The sequence below is a fragment of the Mustela putorius genome, unplaced genomic scaffold (genome assembly GCF_011764305.1).
Source record: "Mustela putorius furo isolate JIRA1106 unplaced genomic scaffold, ASM1176430v1.1 tig00000281_pilon_pilon_pilon, whole genome shotgun sequence".
Taxonomy (NCBI): domain Eukaryota; kingdom Metazoa; phylum Chordata; class Mammalia; order Carnivora; family Mustelidae; genus Mustela; species Mustela putorius.
This window is the reverse complement of record NW_025421343.1, coordinates 29,768,230-29,790,620: the sequence shown is the minus strand read 5'-3', so window position 1 is coordinate 29,790,620 and position 22,391 is coordinate 29,768,230. Positions and strand designations below refer to the sequence as shown.

Genomic DNA, 22,391 nt, shown 5'->3' with positions numbered 1-22,391 from the left:
ATCTTAAAAAAAATATTTTTTTACAACTACTTTTACGGACTGTCAAATATACATGATATAACATCAACTTTTCTTTCCTCTTTTTAGTTACTAATCTCATCTTTTCAAATCGATCTTGATTTGATCTTGATTAGTCAATCCTTGAAGAACTAGTGGATAATTTTCAAAGTGCTTAACTTTTGATCCATATGGATAAATTCCCTATCTAGGAAAAGTTCCCAGAACTTTTCTTCCGTTGTCCAAACTCCAAGAAGACATTAACCTATTTAAATACTACTTCTACTTCTACTTCTACTTCTCTATCTCACAAAGGCCATCTCTCATCAAACAATTAAAACCATTAACCCCTGACTATACTTCCGGAAAACACTGGTATCTTACACAGATGTATCCTGGGGCTAGGTCACTCAGGTTCCAAATCTACCACCACTCTGGATGGCCTATGGCATATTAAACTGCTTTCATTTTTTTAATTTTTCACATTAAAACATTCTTCAAAACTCAATGTATCACTCTTCTTTTTTTCTTTTTCTAAGTGGGTTCCATTACTTTTTTTTTTTAAGTGGGCTCCAAACCCAGCATGGGCTTGAACTCATGACCCTGAAATCAAGACCAGAGCTAAGACCAAGAGTCAGAGGCTTAACCAACTGAACCACCCAGGTACCCCCAAGTCTTACGCTTTTGTTACATTCTGGCAGTATAATTTATGCACCCTGACTACAGATGCCCAGGTATGAATGCTGACTCTGCCATTCATTAGCTCTGTGACTTAGGCAAGTTACTTAACCTCTCCTTCCCTCAGTTTCCTTATCTGTAAAATGAACACAGTAATAGTATACACCGCATAAAGTTAGCATGATGACTAAACGAACTATGAGAACTGAAGCTCTCACAACAGTGAATAGGCACATACATGATCGAAAACTTCAAAATCATCCTTCACACCACATAGTATTTTAATGGTTTTTCTAAACTTTATCAACTCTAAATCAAAGTTTAATTAACCTGAAGTTATTCTGCATTGCTCATTTTTAAATTTTAATTTAATTAATTTTAAATTAATTTTAAATTTGGGTTTTGGTGTTATTTGAAGATGTTTCTTCCCCTTATTTCACTAGATGTATTCCAAAGAAGGCCATCTGAACCACTACATTCACCACTACCCTTCCTGGCCAAATTTGCAATTTTAAAATGAGGAAAAACACGGGTTAATTCCTCCCAAGAACCACAAATGAGATGTATGACTCTCCTCACACCCAGTTCTTCTCACCAGTGGCTATAGTTACCTGGTCTTCAAATATCTCCCGGCCCTAAACTCCTACTGAACTATCAATAAGACTATTCATTTTGCCTGACATTGTCAGTAATCCTTTTCAAAAACGGCTTTATTTTTCCAACTTAAAATATATAATAAGAAAAGTAGAGGAAAAAAATGCACACCATGTATTACTCTGTATGGGGCCTCAGATGCTGCAAAGCTGACTCAACCATTAACCAAAGGTCAAGAGTAAATCAACAAAAAATTTTATTTGGTAAAACTAGTAATCATTCGCTAAATAATTTTCTTTCAGGAGGAAGTAATGATTAGTATATATATTCTGTGCCCAAAATGTTACATACATGACTTCATTTCATTCTAAGAAGCCTGGTAACAGGCCTTCTTATCCTCATCTATAAATAAACAAAGGTTTACTGAGTTTAAAGTAACTTGCCCAAGGCCACAACTTTGAGCAGATGCAGAGTCAGGACTCACAGAAACAACAGCAGGTTATTTTCTTGAGGTTAAAGCAGAGAAGATACTTTCTGAGAGACTTATTAACTTATTTACAATTAGAATCCTTACCTAGGGCAGTAGAAAAAAGTTTTAAAAAGTTAAAACAGTAGAAAGATTTACCGCTTCATTATAAAAAAAAATAAATAAATTTCTCTCCATCTATATGGATCTAAAATCCATACTAGATATGCATATAAATGAATGCCATATACACTGATTTTATAAGATTTGTAGGAGACCCAAACAAACCAACAGCTTACCTTTGGTGCATGCACACAGCCTGTCTGTGCCCGAGCAGTAAATGACAGAAACAAATGTGTCCTGTTCCTCAGTGCCCTCCTTTTTGGGAGGTTCCACTTTGGCCAAAATTTCAAAGTTTGAAAGATCTAATATTTTTACATATCCTCCCTGAGTGGTTATTACCAGGTGTCCAAGAGTAGAAATATCAGCCTTTTTTTCTCTTTCAATGCCATTCTTTGAGGTTAACTGCATTTCCTCAACAGGCTCCTCACAGTCATCTTCCCGATTATCCAATATATCTGGTGGAAGCAAAATGAGCGAGGTAATTGTGTCCTGGGGGTCTTTGATATGTTGGATTTTTATTGGCTCCTCTTCTAAAGTCACTATCCGAGTGGCATAATTCATTTTATAAAGTATTAAATATCCACCACTAACATTCCTCTGCTCAGGCTGAATTATCAAAGGAGTTTGTACATCTGCTGGTGATTCATGTTGGATTACACTAATATTCGCACCATTCACTACAGCAAGATTTGATTCCAGCTCACCTTTCCGTCTATTACATAGTGCAGAGTTTAATTTATTTAAATTATTCAAGGCCTCTACTTGATTTATTGCACTCAAGGATTCAACAGGGCATGTCCGCAGTCCTACCAACAAATGAATTCCATCAGCACAAGGAGTTAGGGAGTCTATACAAAGATTCTCCTCCTCTGCAAACTTTGGCAGCCTTAAGCACTGAACCAAAGTCCCAGGCTTGGGAAACACAGAGTTCCACTTCTCAGAATCTGGAGAGGTAAGGTTGGCCGCTGCGTCTGCAAATTGCTGAATGTAAGTCACAGGAGGATCCTGCAACAACAACTGCTCCTGACTGTCCAGCTCCATTTCAATGATCTGGGGAACTGTGAAACCATCATCATGCAAACTTTTGCTCATTATATTGTTCATCTGTGAAAATATTTTTCCTGCTTTCTCATCAGATTCCTTGATGCTATAAAGAAGCAAAATGGGTAAAGTCCTCCTAACCAGAGGAGAATTTAATTCTGAGTTAGTGCAGGATTCATTGTCAGTTGACCCTTGTTCTGATATACTTTCACCCTGAGTTCTGCTTAAACCATCCAGTGACCTGTGAGAATTACTACTAATGGGTGAGGTAGCAGGAGATTTATATGTTAATAAACCTCCTGCTAATAAACATGGAAAGGGAATGTTGTGTTGTTCCTGGTGCTTTTCCTTTGTCTTTTCACTCTTAGAGTTTGTTAAGCAAGGATTTGCCCCAAGTTCTTCAAGATCCTTAACAGTATCTTCAAGGACATTTGCCACAATCTCCCACTGAAGTTTCTCAGGCTGCTGCAGAATGCTGAGTGCTGTTATATCAAGGCTCACTTCCATGGCTTCCTTCTGGGACGTATGCCCTTTGAAAAGGAACAATATTCATCAGAATTGGCCTCGAGACTGGCAAGTCACAAATCTGTAGCATAATGCTTTCGTTTTCTTTTCTTACTCATCCAATCAGTGCATTATAATTACATCAGTGGAAGAATTTAAAGTATTTTAAAGGGAAGTTAATGAAATCTAAGATAAATCTACTCAGAAAAACCACTGAGGTATTCAAGAGAGTCAAAATCATTTTCGTTTACAGAATATATTCTCCTGGAACTTTATGAGCAACGTACCCCCACCCCTTTAAATTTATGAGAAGGATTAAAGAATGAAGACATTATTAGTATAAAATAACAGGATTTCTGTCCTTCCATTCTAAACCAAAACACTCAATACCATTAAAACTGTCACGCACTTTATTGAATATCCATGAAACATGATTACAGTGTCAGTTCCCTACCTCATACCATTTAGAAGTAGTCATAGCGTGCTCTCCTCTCCTACCCCACCATACTAATTATCAGTTGATTATCATAGTACACAATGTAATCTTAATCTCAGCTTAGAAAAAAATTATAACCAGGAAGGAAAAATTCCCCAAATTTGCCATTTTAAAGTGAAGCACAAAGTGTCTTCTGCATTACCTGCTAATTTATAGCTCATTTAAAGTGAACTACATTACCCTTTAATGAGCTTCTCTCCATTGTGTGCTGTCCCCTTACAAAGAGTACAGAAGTCATTTCTCAGTCTCACTGCTTGAAACATGCTATGTCTGTCTACACAAAACCCTGCAACAGATGTCACTCAACCCCTAAGCCAAGTACAATCTCTTGATATTGAACTAAAAGTCTGAACCGATTTGTGTCTTTCTCAGTAGCAATAAATCCTACCAGTCAGCAACAACATTATTAGCAACAATAATGTCTAAGTATTTCTTATGGAAAAAAAAAAAGAACATTGGAATTGGCTTTATGGTTTAGGTAAGAAAAATATAGAAGAGTAAAGGAAATAAATATAACTCGACAACTGCATGAAAGTGTGAAAGGTGCCCAAGTAACATAAAACTGAGATTCATGGAACGTCATATATGTAACATGTACTGAAAGTTCTAGTCCCACCATTTCTGCTAACTATTTCATTAACTATTTCTGTAAAATGCTCACTGACAGCTTTATTAGAATTTCCCATTTTTTTAGGATAATCTTCTCACTTGATATAATGTTGCTATTATGACCTAAAACTGAAATCGTTTCTAGTTAAATGGAAGAAAACTGTAACTATAAGCTCAACAGTTTAACCATTTAATGAAGCTGTTCATTTATGCAACCACTCATCTGGCTACGTTCACATGCAGTCTGTCTGTGCTGCCATGCAAGTTACATATATTAACTCTACAATTTAGAATCGAAATTAAAAGTTGACAATAAGATTTCGATAGCATGTAGTACACCGTAATAAATCTTGAGGATGGTCAACTGTTTACTGGACTAAGCTGAAACATCTATAAATGACTTTTTAATGATTTTTTTAAAGTTATGGTCAGAAATTGCCAGGAAAAAGCTATTTTAGTTTATTCATACAGAGAGAGAGAGAGAAAAACAAAATAACCATAAATTACATATATTAACACACATTTAAGAAATGTTCAAAGTAAATAGCACAGAAAGTGGGACTATTCATTAAGAAGGGCAGCATGACAAGTAGCATTATTCCTCTGCTTCTTCCCAAACATTTAAGTAGTATCTAAGAAACAGCCCATGCTGTACATTCTACTTCAGACGACTGACAAAGCACAATGAAAACTGTCAAATACTGCAGTAAGAAATCTGTTATCTCAAAATTTCTCAAACCTACTGGACTACAAAACAAGTTTTTACATAATACAGCTACATACGGGGCGCCTGGGTGGCTCAGTGGGTTAAGCCGCTGCCTTCGGCTCAGGTCATGATCTCAGGGTCCTGGGATCGAGTCCCGCATCGGGCTCTCTGCTCAGCAGGGAGCCTGCTTCCCTCTCTCTCTCTCTGCCTGCCTCTCTCTCCGTCTACTTGTGATCTCTCTCTGTCAAATAAATAAATAAAATCTTAAAAAAAAAAATACAGCTACATACGGACTGCAATACAGTATTCCCCAGGTAATCATTTTGGGAAATCCTTCTCTCCTCTGCTTATGTAGGTAGTGTCAGCCAATAGTTCTCTCAGGCAAACCTTCTGAAGTAAGTAAATAGGTTTTTGTTTTTGTTTTTTAAAGATTTTTTAATTTTATTCATTTGAGAGAGGATGAGTGAGAGAGAGCATGAGAGAAGAGAAGATCAGAGGGAGAAGCAGACTCCCCAAGGAGCTGGGAGCCCGATGCGGGACTTGATCCTGGAAGTGCGGGATCAGGACCTGAGCCAAAGGCAGTCGCTTAACCAAGTGAGCCACCCAGGCACCCACAAATAGGTTTTAACTAAGCACTTTTCGAGAACTAAGAATTTCTATTTGAACCCTCCTTCTCTCTCCTGCCATTCTTCCCACTCTTCACAAGAAGCAAATGAATCCTTAATTCAGTTATCTGACCCCAACACCAATCTTCTCTCTCTGACATCATTTCTTTTCTTTCTTTCTTTTTTTTTTTTTTTAAAGATTCTATTTATTTATTTACTTATTGGACAGAGAGAAAGTGAGTGAGAGAGGAAACACAAGCACGGTGAGTGGGAGAGGGTGAAGCAGGCTTCCCATCGAACAAGGAGCCCGACATGCAGCTCGACCCCAAAATCCTGGGTTCATGACCCGAGCCAAAGGCAGACACCCAACGACTGAGCCATGCAGGCGCCCCTAGAAACTTTCAAAAGTCATAAAGTTTAAGTGAAAAAAAATAAAACTCTTAGTTAAGAAATAAATTCCCTAATTCTTCAGACTGTGTCATTCACTTTGATGGGAATCACCTAGAGTTGGTAAATGTAAATTCTGAAATAGCATCTATGACTTATTTTAGATGCTTCGGGAAAGGAACACATCTCCCATTCATATCATGAGCCTCCATAAACTCGCCAATAAACTACCAATATAACAGAATTAACTTAGAAGATACAGTAGTCCCCCACTTTATAGGCAGGGATGCGTTCCAAGAACCACAGTGGACACTGAATAGCACGAAGTACAAAACTCTATATGTACTATGCTTTATCTGTATACATATATGTGATAAAGTTTAATTTACAAATTAGGCACAATAAGGATTAACAGCAATATCTAATAATAAAACAGAATAATTCTAATAATCTACTGTAAAGAAGTATAAAAGTTATGTCAGGGCGCCTGGGTGGCTCAGTGGGTTAAAGCCTCTGCATTCGGTTCAGGTCATGATCCCAGAGTCCTGGGATTGAGTCCCGCATCGCGCTCTCTGCTCAGCAGGGAGCCTGCTTCTCTGTCTCTCTGTGCCTGCCTCTCTGCCTACTTGTGATCTCTGTCAAATAAATAAATAAAAATCTTAAAAAAAAAGTTATGTCAATATGTTTCCTCTCCCCAAATATCTTACTATACTATACTCACTCTTCTTGTGATGATGTGAGATAAAAAACCTACGTGATGAGATGGAGCGGGATAAATGACACATGCATCGTGTCCTAGCATTATGCTACTACGGACCTTCTGACCATACCATGCCAGAAGGAAAGTTATCTGCTCAGGGCCAAGAGTTGACCAAAGGTAACTGAAAAATTGTGGAAAGTGAAACTGCAAGTAAGGTAGACGACTATACGTATTTTACTACAAATGAATGAACTACTTTTAAGTCCTAAAAGGAGGGAATTAACAATTTTTAATCAGAAGACTTTTTTCTTTCCATACCTACCTTTTAATACTACATAAGGACAAAAGCCCCAACCCTAAATGAGATATCACAGAAAAAGCCAACAACAATACATGGTGACTTTCTAGATACTGGGAAGTGAGATAAATAGGACTATATTATCTAAAGGAAGTGAAAAATCAACTAAGCATAGATGAAAAACATGAAAGAAGAAAAGGGATAAAGAAACAGACCAAAGACAGATACTATAATTACAAAAATACCTACTGAGATCATTGGACCCAGAGAAAAGAGCAAAGCTACAGCATACAAAGGAAAGGTTATGGTTAGAATCAAAAACTTTAAGAACAAAATAAAGGAACACTTAGTTCAAACACTTCACTTTACAGAGGAAAAACTGAGGCCCAGAGAGTTTAAATGACTTGACAAGATCAAAGAGTGAACTAGCAGAAGAATTCAAACTCTAACCAGGTCTTCAAGTAACCTGTGGCCAGTTTATTATTCTTTCCCAGACTAAGAAAATGCAATTGTGCCCTTATCCGTTTTTCCAAAAAGACAACAAAATGGGAAAAGCATTATCTTACTCAGACTAATTTTTTTAATGAGTCTGTTCTTTATTTTTCTAGAGCTAATTATATATTTGTAAATTATTCATATTTTCCTACTTTAAAATTCTTTTCATTGTTAAAAATACTTCAAAATACCACTAAGGTTTGACCCCGGATCAGTCTAGTGTTGTCTGGGGGCTTTAAAAAAAATTTCACAACAATTTAGAATTTAGAGAGCGCTTGCTATTCTATACTCAATTCAATTTTTGACAACTGTACTATACAAAGCTGTGTCTCTTCCCCCAGAGATTTAACAAGTTATGTATGTTCTCAGTTCCTGAGATAGGACATTACAGAACAGTCACAATTTAATAACAGTCACTTTTTAAAAAATACTGGCTACTTCCCAGGTACTATGCTTTACATATTTTTATCTTAATCAGTTGCCAAAACTCTAATTAACAGATGTTAACATACCTCTTTTATGTATTGGGAAAAGTATTCAGCCTATAATAAATGACAAGAATTTGAATTCTGATATGTAAAAACTATTCTGAAATGTACTATTAGCCTTGCCTATTATATAACTACATTAAAATTTGAAGCACACGCTTTCACCTTAATATTTCATAAGACAATGAGTAAGGCAGCACTTACTTGATGCCTTAATGTCTATGATTTTATACTTTAAAATTTATTCTCTCTTTCCCCATTTTATTTTGGGAATAAAGAACCTTAATTTCTTTTTTTTTTAAGATTTTATTTATTTTTTATTTGACAGACAGAGATCACAAGTAGGCAGAGAGGCAGGCGGAGAGAGAGAGAGGAGGAAGCAGGCTCCCTGCTGAGCAGAGAGCCCGATGCGGGCCTCGATCCCAGAACCCTGAGATCATGACCTGAGCCAAAGGCAGCGGCTTAACCCACTGAGCCACCCAGGCGCCCAAGAACCTTAATTTCAATATTACTTTTATTTAACAACACAATAAATCATGCAAATAAAATAACACATTCTAAAGAGCTTAATGTCTATTCCTTGACATCTGTGACAAAAATTTAGTAAAACTGTCATTTTAACTTGTTTGGCTCAAATACGTACCATTTAAAATTTAAGTATGGGACTCTACGTATACTAATTCAGGATCTCTAAAGTTTAACATTTGAGTTTTCTCAATGAGTGTATATCAATGAAAATGTAGAGTCTGCATTAACTAAGAAATTTAGAATTAAGTAATATTTAGCTCTTCCTATGACTATATAAATGCAAGGATTTAAACAATAGATAATCTGACGTTTTTAACATACCTGTCACAGAATCTGATCTGGAATGCTCTTCACTGTCTGAATCCTCCAGTAAATCATCACTTAAAGACAAAGTAAAAAATAATTTGAATTTCAAAAAAAGGTAAACATATTATGAGAAAAAGAACAAAGTTGCTACAACCAATGCTCTGCATCCCAAATGTAAGTATCATACAAAACTATTAAAACTCACTTAAATGATATGTAAGTAGTCTGAGATCATAACTGATTAACAATGCTGGTACTGGATTACCTTAAAATCATGAAATAATAAATAAATAAATAAATAAGAATCATGAAATAAGTGTAACAGAATGTGGAAACTTCTAAGAATCTGTAATAAAATTTGTAGGGATTTGAAGACTGTTAAGGTATGACTGGGAATAGTCGGTTAAATAAACAGATAAAAGAGTGAGGCAGCTAATAAAATCAAGTACAAGCTTCAGGAAGTAAAGTTTTAATAATTATTGTATTACTGAATTCTGGAAAGTTGTCCTAAAACCAAATAAAAGAGCTACATAAGTGTGTGTTTATGTTCACGTACTCTTTCTCACACAACACATACACAGACACCCACATGCATTTCTTTTTTATTTTGTGTTTGCTTTCCTTGTTTTGGAAGGGGTAATAACAACTCCCTAAACAAGCAGGGAAACTAATATAACTCAGTAGTTAGGGTTTAAGAAGAGAGGAGGTCCCTCATTTACTCTCTACTCGGATAGTTAAGACATTGCCAGCCTGCCTCTTTGCATCCATCTTTATCCTTACTCTCATCTGTCAGCAAACAAGAAAATAATTTAATAAAAGATCGCTCTAGTATAGTATGAGACTGTCTGTACTCTAACAAACAGCACTTCTATGGCAGTTCTAAAATTCTGATGATCTCAAATTAAAAAAATTAAAAGTAGCACTTTGAAGGAAAGAAAATATTAACTCTCTCTCTTTGAAACAATATATTTCACTTACAACTGAAATAACCAAGCACTACAGTAATTTTAAATGAAATACAAGTTAGTAATCTCTATTAAAAAAAAAAAGTTTGGGGGCACCTGGGTGACTCAGTGGGTTAAAGCCTCTGCCTTCGGCTCAGGTCATGGTCTCAGGGTGCTGGGATTGAGCCCCATATAGGGCTCTCTGCTCAGCGGGGAGCTTGCTTCCCCCTCTCTCTTTATGCCTGCCTCTCTGCCTACTTGTGATCTCTGTCAAATAAATAAATAAAATCTTTTTTTAAAAAGTTTGAAATAAGGGACAGGGAAAGGGACAGGGCTCAGTTAGACGCTTCTGACAATTTCTATGTTTTAAATTTTTCAAGTGGAAGTAACTGTCCATAAGACAATTCTGTGCTATAATTTAAATAACAAAAAAATGTGTAAAAGTTCAAGATCAGCTGTTAATTAGCCTTAAGCTATTTAAATACTAATTGGCTGATTTCAGAGAATTAATAAGGAAAAATAAATAAATTGGAAAAATAAACCTCAGAGGAAATATAATCATTGTGAATTATCCAAAATAAAGAACTCTAAACTAAGACACAATAGTTTTCAAGTATGGAAGGGTTTTCACATTAAAAAAAAGACAATCAAGTATTATACAGCTATCAGGAAAAAAGGTGAAATAAAGTAGTTGTATGTTTTGCTTTATTTTTTATTTATTTTTATTTTTATTTATTTATTTAAGTAGGCATCACACACACCCAAATGTAGAGCCCAACACAGGGCTTGAACTCATGACCCTGAGATCAAAACCTGAGCTGAGATCAAGAGTTGGATACTGGGACGCCTGGGTGGCTCAGTTGGTTAAGCGGCTGCCTTCGGCTCAGGTCATGATCCCAGCGTCCTGGGATCGAGTCCCACATCGGGCTCCTTGCTTGGCAGGGAGCCTGCTTCTCCCTCTGCCTCTAGCCTGCCACTCTGTCTGCCTGTGCTTGCGCTCTGTATCTCTCTCTCTAACAAATAAATAAAAATCTTTAAAAAAAAAAAAAAAAAAAAAAAAAGAGTTGGATACTTAACTGACTGAGCCACCCAGGTGCCCTAAGTAGTTGTATATTTTAAGAAGGTATTCAAGGTGTCTTGCTATGAAATTACAAATAATGTTACAAAGCCTTGCCAGATAATCATCTTTAACTGGCAAAAAAAACCAAAACAAAACAAAAAAACTCTAAAGTTTTTCAAAATATAATCTTTTCTTTAAAATATTATGTGATAGGAAAATTCTCATACCATTACATAATAAAATCATGAGTAAAATGGTTGAACTGGATTCATTAAAGCCTTTTACATGTGCAAAACCTTTTGCAGAGTAACAAACATGCAAAATAAATAAGACATATGACTAAGTTTTAAACAGTTATGATTATCTATTTTTGAAAACTGAAGATACTAGTATCACATGGATACCTCAGCTTTGATATATCAATACTATATACACAACTTCAAAGTTAAATGCATGAAATTTTTACCAATTTAAAAAATATAACATACAAAATGAGACAAAAATGTTAATTCATTTAATTTAAACATGTTCTCAAATAAATAATCTTCGTTCCCAAATATTCTTCCCTGAATAAATTCAGAACAAAGACAATTGTTGCCTTTCCAGTAGAAATGGTCAAAAACAATCCAAAAGCAAACTATACTGCTAATTAAGCTTCTTGGCTAAGTTTTAACTTGTTCAATTAACATATTATTCTTTGAGCTAATGAAACTCACACAGTATATTTTAAAATAAATACACTGTATATTGTGCCACAAAATCAGTATTAGTCTGGTTCTGTATATTTGATACCAATGCAATGGAAATCCTGCTACCTTTAGGGGAATGGAAAGCCAGAAAAGGAGACTCAGTTTAGAGAGGAAGTTCCACCTCTACAGCTTCCTCCTAGCACCCCAACCTAAGAGTACTCTATCTGTATGAATCACTTCACTTTCTCAGAAGAAAAGCGTCCTTCTACCCTAGAAAGACTACCTCTTAGAAGCACACAGAGATCTATATCTCAACTCCAGCACATTACCCCAACATAGTGCCTGTCCACCTGAGATACTGGGTGTTTACTGAAAATGTACATTTTACCCAAGTGTGTGTGTGTGTGTGTGTGTGTGCACGTATGTGTGTAATCTTAATTACAAAACTCCAAGACAAACGTTCTATTTAAAAACAGTGTTCAGGGGCCCCTGGATGGAGCAGTCTGTGAAGCACCAACTCTTGGTTTCGGCTCAGGTTGTGATCTCAGGGTGGGCTCCGCACCCAGCACACAGTCCACTTCCAATTCTCTCTACTTCTCCCTCTCCCATTTGTGCTCTCTCTCTAAAATAAGTAAGTAAATCTTCAAAAAAATAAGTAAGTGTTCAGAAGCACATACCAATTTCATTATCTCCTATTAATTTTCCACTAACTTCTAAGAAAATCAACAGAGCTCAAGCACACTTACTTTCTAGTCCTATAGACAAATGTGGTCAAAACTCAGAAACAGACCACCTGCTTTTCCATCAAGCTGGGGATTTATTCATAGGATTTATAATAACTGAGAATAGTCATGAAGCTTTAATTCAGTCTGTTTCAGAGCTCAGCCACATTTACCTACCAATAATTTATATTTACCTACCCATAATTTATATGTATCATTACCAAGAAAGACTAGACAGAGGTAACCTTCCCAACTAATATACTGTGAATTTTCCATTAATTCCATTAATGAAACAATTTGCACTAATAAAGTTTTACATTAGTTTTTAACGAAAGTACATGTCACCAAACGGACTGTGAAGTAAAATATTGTTAAATCACTGACTGTGGCCTAACGTCTATTGCACATTATTAACATAAGAAGCCCCTGCAAGTGAAATGACAGATCACCTCAGCATCAGGACATCTGATCACAGTTATAGGTTCCATTTCACACTGCTACCTTCAGAATCTTAAAAGGGAGTGGCTTCTACTGCTTAAGACAAGTTGAGTGGTTTTTGGAACCCTTCATTCTGTCTGCTTGAGAATACTGCATATGTTGCTCCTATAATCCTAGCCCAGTTTAGAGTTAAGAACTGTAGTGTCTTGGGAGATGAGTGGGTAAAGAAAAATAATACTTGACTCTCCAGCCACCACAGAGATCAAATACAGCTACAGAAATCAAGACTGTCAGAAAAGCTGAATGGAAGAGAATCCAACACACAACAATTTTACCAAAATGTCTGTACAGCAATAATGATCATGCCTCAACTCATGCTTTACTACTGATAAATTGATTTAAATAATCAGATCATCTTGCCTAGCCACATGTTATTTCACTATTCATTAGCACTTCTACAATTTGAGGTGCTAATGAAAACAAGTGGAAACCAAAATCATTTGGTTCAACTGCCATAGGAAAAGATTTGGAAGGTAAAATAAGTTTAATCCAAGGATTTTGTTTCATTGCTTAGACTTTATTCTTTAGTGCAGCAACTGTTTCCATTTGGCATAGACTGAGACAGAAAATAAAGTACATTTTACAGACAATGGCATTTTTGAATGAAAATTTTTGTCAAGAATCAGACAGTTCTTCCAGATTTTATAACTAAAAGTTTGTTCTCTACTCTCTTGAACTAATAATTTTTTCTGCCCCCTTAATTAGAATTAAGAGAATATAAAATTCAGGAAAACACTAACTTTTATAAATGCCACTAAAAAAATTCACATACCTATCTCCTTCCAATTTTGGTATGTCTGAGCAGCTAGAGGAGTCTTCCAACCACGCCAACGTTGGTCTCCTTGATTCAACTGCCGAGCTTGGTTCTCCCGACAGAATAAGCTGTTGTACAATTGCTGGGTCATATGCATTAATTTCAAACTTCAAGTGCACCTAAATGAATGACAAGCCTAAGTTTAAGACTGATTTTTTCCTCAATGACTAATCTGTTACTTCATAATTGAAACATACCTTCATAAGTTTGGAAACATCCCATATGCAGATCTTTCCGCGTTTTGTTGCAGCAGCTAGAAAATGAGGGCAGCTCCCCGAGCCAAAGCAAGCTATTCTGTCAGTTCCATCCGTACAGGGAAACTGCGCAGGACTTGTTGCGAGAGTGACGGACAACGGCACATTCTGTGTATGCTCACCTTTCACAAACGGGCAGTTTGGAGAGTGTCTCTCGTGTTCAGACCTTTACATAGATGAAGGAAGGAAAAGTTTAGTGAACAACAAAGCTGTCAAGTCTGTGGCTTAAAGCAGAACTCCAGATCATCTTTTCTTTTTTAATAAAACAACTGAAATATGCTTTATTAAAAAGACTCAAAAAAAAAAAGACTCAAATGCCACACTATTCAATCTTATCAAGATCACTCTAATATATCCAACCACTTACTGTAGCAGCAGATTTTACTCCCTTTAATGGATTACAAATAAAATCAGTCTCTGACGAAACAGAATGTTATAGTATAATTTATACTATATTCACATATTGATTAAAATTGTGTCAAGTCTGATATTTTCTCACACATTTCAATTTCAAGTTCTCCATAAAGGTACAGCATGGTGACAAAAGGTAACAATATTCTACTATATACCTGAAATTTGAGAAGAGGATGTATCCTAAATTAGATCAACACAGGTACACACAAAAAATAGTAACTGTGTAGAGGTGATGGATATATTCATTAGCTTGATTGTGGCAGTCTTTTATATATACCAAAACATCAAGTTGTACATCTTAAATATATACAATTTTTACATGTCAAAGATACCTCTATATAGCTATTTTTAAAATTACATATAATTATGTGCCTATCTATATCTATCAGCAGCCACAACTGTAAATGACATATAGTAAAAACTCAATAAATGTCACATCACAAAGAACTTTTTAGTAAAGATCTGAAAGCAAAAAGATCTACAGAGTATGGATAAAATGACCTATACTTAGAACAAGAAATACATCTTATATAAGCACTACGGGATGAGACCAGATAAATAATTTCAAAGCAAACTATCTTTCCAAAGAAACACAGAAAGATAATATTCATTGACTATACATTATTTCTTTCACATAAATGCTTAATGAGCAAAAGGAAATGTTAAATTTGTTTACCTAGAAAATCCTAACATGTTCAATAGAAATACAACACTAGGAATTCTCAAGACTGGTATAACGACTCTAAAAATCTCAAATATTGAAAGCAGGATCAACTCTAACACTTAAAAATTATGCCTCCAACTTTGTGACTACTTTCTTTCTGGTTATTGTTTGGGTTTTTTTTTTGTTTTTGTTTTTTGTTTTTTAACTCTCACTAGCTGTAATTACAAGGCATTATCTGAAATGTCAGAATGCTGCTACCAAAAAAAGAATTTCCATGGCAAAGAAGGGACAACTATACTTACAAAATATGCTATTTCTTAGGGCGTGTATGTTTCTTTTTACAAGGTACCTACAACTTACCTATATCTAAATGTAAGCTCTGGACAATCTTGCAATATGCAAATGTCTTAAATAATTGTTTTTACAGGACATCCCCAAGCACATATTTTGACTAGATTCCCTCCCAACTAAATCCTAGGGTATTTTCCTCTTTCCACCCTTTTTTCTTCCCTGAGTTTTAACTTTTTAATTAAAATATTATTTACACCAGTGACATATAACTATATAAAATAAAGCTAAATGCACTCAATTATAATATCCAGTTCTAGTAATCTCTTTTGCCACCTCCAATAACCACTTTTATGAATTTAAGTGGTATACTTCTAAAATATTTTTGTAAGTTTTCATATACATGTACATAAAATTTTTTCATTTTAAATGAAAGTACTACTGTATGAATCATCCTACAACAAACTTCCTGGCACAATAACATAACTCAAAGTTATTGATGGTGAATAATAGCAAACTACTGATTTTCTTCATTGTTGGATAATAGATTATATGCGCATGCCACCCTTTATTTGACTATTCCATCCTGACAAACATTTAAGATGATTCCAGTTTTTCATTGCAGTTAACCATCCACTTTATTCCTCCTTGCATATAAGAAGAATTAATTCTCTCAGGTAAATAAGTAGAAGAGGAATTGCCAGATAATAGGACATGCTCATTTTATTTTTTAAAAACTTCAATCTCCCTCCAACTAGCTCTATCAACTCCTGCCATCAAAATATGAGAGTCCTATTGTCTACCTGCAAGTGCTCCTTCCCCCGCCCTGTACAGATTCACAAGGTACCTAGGCTCAGCTTCCCAACTCTCTTCAATCCTGTTCCCTCCTATCCATTTAGAACGATGTTCTCAAGCCCTCAGAGATGCTACCAATTGCTTAAATTTGAGGAATCCTGAATCGTGGGGCAAGAAGTGATAGAATCCTTGACTCCCTACCATGTCAAAAAAGACCGGTTTTGGGGCGCCTGGGTGGCTCAGTGGGTTAAAGTCTCTGCCTTTGGCTCAGGCCATGGTCCCAGGGTCCTGGGATTGAGCCCCACATCAGGATCTCTGCTCAGCAGGGAGCCTGCTTCCCCCTCTCTCTCTGCCTGCCTCTCTGCCTACTTGTGATCTGCCAAATAAATAAATAAAATCTTTTAAAAGAAAAAACAGGTTTGACAGCACAAGCTGAATATTTGAGTCAATTTCCTCCCCCCAAAATATTTATGAATAAAGTTACATTCTATAATGTCCTGGTAAAACTCTTCAGGGCTGGGTGAAATAACTGAGGATCAGTCCGAGAAACTACAAAATACATGTTAAAATGGTTTCTATATATATAAATAGTTTCTAGGGGAAAAGATTGAGTTCCAAACAGAACCTTAACCTACACTGAAAACTGCACATGTTCAACTCTTAGTCCACAGATAGATGCAACTTCCATTTTTCATACAGTAAACCCTACTGCAAGCTGGAATCTATATGTACACTCCGACAGGCTTTAGCTAGTTCACTCCATACATATCAGCTGATTAACATTCAGAAACCTCAAACTAATTTTACTACAAATCCTGGCTCCATCACTAATCAGCCATATGCCCTTTGGCAAATTTTATTTTCCTTATTTAGAATGGGATAATTTCTATCCCTCCTATAAAATGAAGATAGTAATACCTAAAATATGAGAATTAAACAAGTCAAAAATATATAAAGTGCTTAGGATGACACCTGGTACATAGCATTATATAAATATTTGCTCTTATTATTACTATTTCTATTTCTATTAATAAGGCCTCAGTTATTTTTTTAAAAATTAGGTTTCAATACATGATCTCTAATGTTAACCAAGTTCTAAACGTTCACCTATTAGAATTCAAAATCACCACCAACTCCCGAAAATTACTTCAAAGTTAAAAATGTAACTCATAAGGCCCTGCTCATGGATTCCCTACTGACAGGCTGCCAGCAACTGACCAAGATCACACTGCTGAAGTTAACCATGCTGTATCAACTTACTTATCAGAACCTTCTGGTTCGCGGCCTAATTCTATTCTATGGCACTTCTCCCATGTGGATTTTAGGAAGTGAAAGACCTTGGCTACTCTACACCAAGTGATGGGACAGAGCAAAGACAGTGTTATCTCATTCTCTTACGACAAGAGCAAAAATACAGATGGAAGAAGGCAAGAATATCATTCTATCTAGATGAAAAACGGAAAATTCAGAAGCTTACTTATAGGATGAATTTAGCCTATTATGTCCAGAAAAAGCAACACTCACCAAGGTTCATCAGTAGGCTCCCAGCAAACAAGACACACACTGCAAGTAAAGCACATGGCTCTGTCGTCTCCAGATGAGGCAGGCTGCAAATTCATGATGAAGACAGTTACGGTTAATAGTAAAATATCCTTTTAATAAAAACTTCTAAAAACGTTCATAATCTTGGGTAAAAAAGCACACTGAGGAAAAGACAATTAGCCTATACACTGATTCCAAAAATATAGTGAATGCCCAATTGTTTTAAAAATTTACTGCTTTACTTAAAAAAAGTGTGTTTTATCAATAAATGAGCACTAAAACATGGAGGCACACACATACTCAGTCTCTAATCTTAGCATCTTCTAAATGTGTTACTGAAATGGTTGAAATAGAGTCTAATGTATTTCATTATTAAAAACTGAATCTCATACAACTGCACATGAAAGGCAAAATAAAAAGGAAAAGCAAAGTGAACCTAATTCATGTATTCTTTAGTTACACAAGACAAAATGTCATATATATAAAATAATACATCAAAATCTGAACTAAAATAGGGGCGCCTGGGTGGCTCAGTGGGTTAAGCCGCTGCCTTCGGCTCAGGTCATGATCTCAGGGTCCTGGGATCGAGCCCTGCATCGGGCTCTCTGCTCAGCAGGGAGCCTGCTTCCTCCTCTCTCTCTGCCTGCCTCTCTGCCTACTTGTGATCTCTATCTGTCAAATAAATAAATAAATAAAATCTTTAAAAAAAAAAATCTGAACTAAAATACAGTTCTGATGACAAACATTACTATTTTTGAGGACTCACTCGACTTAGCACCTACTATTCATATAGATGTAAATTCATTTACATTTTTTTAAATTAAGAATAATCAATCCCGGGGCACCTGGGTGGCTCAGTGGGTTAAAGTCTCTGCGTTCGGCTCAGGTCATGATCCCAGGGTCCTGGGATCGAGCCCCGCATGGGGCTCTCTGCTCAGCAGGAAGCCTGCTTCCCTCTCTCTCTCTCTACCTGCCTCTCTGCCTACTTGTGATCTCTGCTTGTCAAATAAAATTTAAAAAAAATTTTTTTTAATTAAGTTGAAAAAAAAGAATAATCAATCCCTAACACAGGCAGAAGATTCTAGAAAATCTTTGACTTGATCTCTTTGCAAGGATGGAATACAATGAACAAAAATTCAACAGAAAAAATACCAATGCATCACTTCATAGAGACTGTTTCAGGAAATGACACCAAACAACAATAAAGACAAATTATCAGGAAAAACGGTCCATATTCAAACTTCAAGTTACAAAAATAATTTCAGTAATTCTAGGATTAGCCAGCCTCCAAACTGATATATTTTTATTTTCTTTTTTAAAGATTTTATTTATTTATTTAACAAAGATCAAGAGTAAGCAAAGAGGCGGGGGGGTGGGGGGGACTCCCTGCCGAGCAGAGAGCCCGATGCAGGGCTTGATCCCAGGACCCTGAGATCATGACCTGAGTTGAAGGCAGAGCCCACTGAGCCACCCAGGCACCCGCAAACTAATATATCTTTAAATGTAAATCTGACAGACCATGAACAAAAGTCAAATATGTATGAATTTCTGATTTAATTTATTTAAGATATTCCAAATACTTCAAGACAACTAAGGAATAATCACTCTTCAGATTCTTTACAATAGTTACTTCAATATATTTCAAAGTTTAGTTGAATTCTAAAATTAAGTAAGCACGCTTAAACTGACATGTAAGTATTAAATTGCTTAGATTCTTTAGCAGTGGTAAGCCATTCTACCCCACCCAGTTTAAGCCTCCCTTTAATACATAATCCCCATCTGAAGTCAATTTTCTTAACTTTCCTCTACTTTAGCTCAGTGAACCTCTCTCTTAATGTCCCACTCTCATCTTTTTGTCACACGAATCCCTATACTGTACACTCTCCTCTTTTCCTACATAAATCTCTTTTCCTTGACTAATCATTCCCCTTTCTGTGCAATTTCTCAATCGGTTCTTCAACATATATATTCAGACTGCACTGTACCACCTGCAATACCCACACAGAAGTATGTGGGTAATTTATATCCCAACCAAAATTAGAGTCCGACCAAAATTAGAGTTTCAGGAGTAACTGCAGTGTTACTTTTGTTGCATTATCCTCAGTATCTACTACTCTGTTATGAATGCAGAAATCAAGAAGTGAAAATAAACACACATCCAATGAGAACACTTTCCAAAAAGCAAATCTGAAGAATACTGCCTGGCTTCTGAAAGAGAATAGTTATGAAGCATTAACTCAGTTGTTAGTTACCTGTAACAAACTTTTTTTTCTCTTTATGCAAAGGTACAAGAATAAAACAAAACTCACACAAATGCATACACACAAGCACACAGTGAGGTTGCATAAAGCAAGTTTTTTGAGAAAGTATTAAATGGTAATGATTTTACTGGAGACTACAAAAACATACTGAAAAAAAATGTTTTTTGAGTCTTTTTTACCTGATGATAAAATCCAGCTTGAGCCATGGGATCTGGCTGTGCCCATCGATAGCCTACATGAGGCCATGAGGTAAACGTCTCCCGTCTGTTGGCTTCACTATACATCAGCGATCTACAGTAAACATATTTTATGTAATTGAAGTTAGGTATCAAATTATAATGGCACTCCTACTTAACAATGAAGACAAATTTTACTGGATTATCAACAAAATCGGGGAATGGTCTAATGACTTTATATTTTAAACTAAAAACCGATCGCTTTTAGGAATTTCCCTTAAACACTATAGAAAAAAGAAAACTATTGAAGGCTACAACTGATAATTTCCAGGCATAGATTAAATTAATGGATGTTGCATAATTACGAAGCAGAGACCACAAAATCTGGAGACATAAAGACAGTCATATGCTTTTATCATGTGCCAAGTCTGCATAAATGGATAAAACCACAACCAAAGGAACAGTGGTTTTATCTCAATCATGTTGAGAAAGTGTTTTCCAGTTGAATTTTAATTTTTTTTTAGTTTTTTAAGTAGAAAGCAGTTTTCTTTCTGTTCTTTCTCCAGAGAAATCCTTTTCCAGCAAAGCTGTACTCTCCACGGAATTACCAAAAAAGAAAATCTTCATATATGTTCTCATATTAAAATATATTACCTCATTGAGAGTAAACGTATAACCTAAAGTATTTTTTTAAAGAGTTGCTTTAAAAAAAATTTTTTTTTAATTTACTTTAAGTTAGCTCTGTGCCCAACATTGGGCTTGAATTCATGACACCAAGATCAAGAGTGACATGCTCTACCAACCGAGCCAGCCAGGCACTCAACCTAGAGCCTTAGTTCAAAGAATGATACCAAACTTAGAATAAGTCCAAATGCTTTCAAGAAAGAAAGGACTGTAAGCAAAGGTTACTCTTCCAAACACAAAAGTGCAAATGATAACAGGAAAGAAGAAAAGGAAAACAAAGTGGAAAAGGTCATCACAGTGAAACCAGAAAAATACATTTCTCTAAATTCTTCCCAAAATTAGCACATAATTTCCTATACTATTGCTAGTAAGCTTAGGTTTAACTCATAGTTGTGTTCTGGTTTGAAAAAAACAAAGTTGTTGGGTTAGAAAAGCCTTATCATTTACAGGCTATAGATGTCTTCAGGATTTGTGTCAGAAAACCACCCACTTATTTGTATTACCAAACAAAAGAGCAATAGCATCTAACAGACCCTAACTCAAACCTCCAACAGACCTGAGTTCATGAATGTCCTCCTAAGTTCCTAGATTCATTCTTAATGAAACAAATACCAGACTACATCAAAATTAGTATTTTGAGACATTTAAACACCTCCAAAAACACAATATCCTATCCAGTGAATGCATTTCCTAAAATAAGACATTCACCACAGCTTGCAAAGATTTCTTTAGAAACCCAGCTACTATTTGCAAAGAAAATAGCTCTGAAGGGCTGCTTTATAATCTCAAGACAGGCACAGCTCTAGGAAAAGAAATACTTATTCCAGGTACACTTCCCCCCCTCTCCAGACATCTTCTAGGGAATATTTTACCATATCCCATATCACCTGGTAGCTATTCAGATTATTCAGATTAAATATTCATATTAAAAATGATAGTTTCTATATTTACCCAAAAGACTGAAAATGCAGTATTACATTCTCAAATGTTAATACAACCAACAGAAGTTATTTACATAATAACAGAATCACTCCACAACAAAAAATAGGCAAGTAGTCAAGCAGAAGTCTGTTTACCAAGAGCTAAGCTATTAAGCAAACTAATATAAGAGCCACACTTAAAAGAAGTTAATATATTCAGCAGGGGCTTTGCTAATATCAGCATGAAAAAAAAGCGTAAGAAGTTATAATTTACATCCAGTGAAAATGTGAAATGGTACGTGGGAAGGCAAAGTAAACTTATCAGAACTGCTAAATTTAATATTTCCTTATAGCATTTCTAAACTTAATACTTTTGGTAAGAATCTAATGTTATGGGGCGCCTGGGTCACTCAGATGGTTAAGCATCTGCCTTAGGCTCAGGTTATGATCTCCAGATCCTGGGATTGAGCCGGCGAGCTCCCGGCTTAGCGGGGAGTCTACCCCCTGCCTCTCCCCCACAACCCACTCTCTCAAAATGAATAAATAAAATCTTAAAAAAAAAAAAAAAGAATCTAATGTTATTTCAAACAGAAATCATTTAAGTTTTTAAATGAACATATTAGTGGCTTTTTAATTAGTTTTGTA

The 22,391-nt window shown here is 35.7% G+C and overlaps 1 protein-coding gene across 11 annotated transcripts in view; it reads right to left on the bottom strand.

Annotated features, from left to right (window-relative positions):
• The window catches only part of BIRC6 (baculoviral IAP repeat containing 6), a 227,342-nt gene that overhangs the window by 163,156 nt on the left and 41,795 nt on the right, over positions 1-22,391 (bottom strand). For all 11 annotated transcript variants that reach the window (XR_201180.3, XM_045079285.1, XM_004777910.3 and 8 more), the window contains exons 5-10: positions 20,146-20,257; positions 17,688-17,770; positions 13,946-14,168; positions 13,707-13,867; positions 9,037-9,095; positions 2,035-3,429 (exon numbers count right to left, since the gene is read on the bottom strand). Coding sequence is in view for 10 of the 11 variants with exons in the window: in XM_045079285.1 (XP_044935220.1) it covers positions 2,035-3,429; positions 9,037-9,095; positions 13,707-13,867; positions 13,946-14,168; positions 17,688-17,770; positions 20,146-20,257 (2,033 nt within the window). In the remaining variant the exon portion in view is untranslated. The remainder of the gene's footprint in view (positions 1-2,034; positions 3,430-9,036; positions 9,096-13,706; positions 13,868-13,945; positions 14,169-17,687; positions 17,771-20,145; positions 20,258-22,391) is intronic.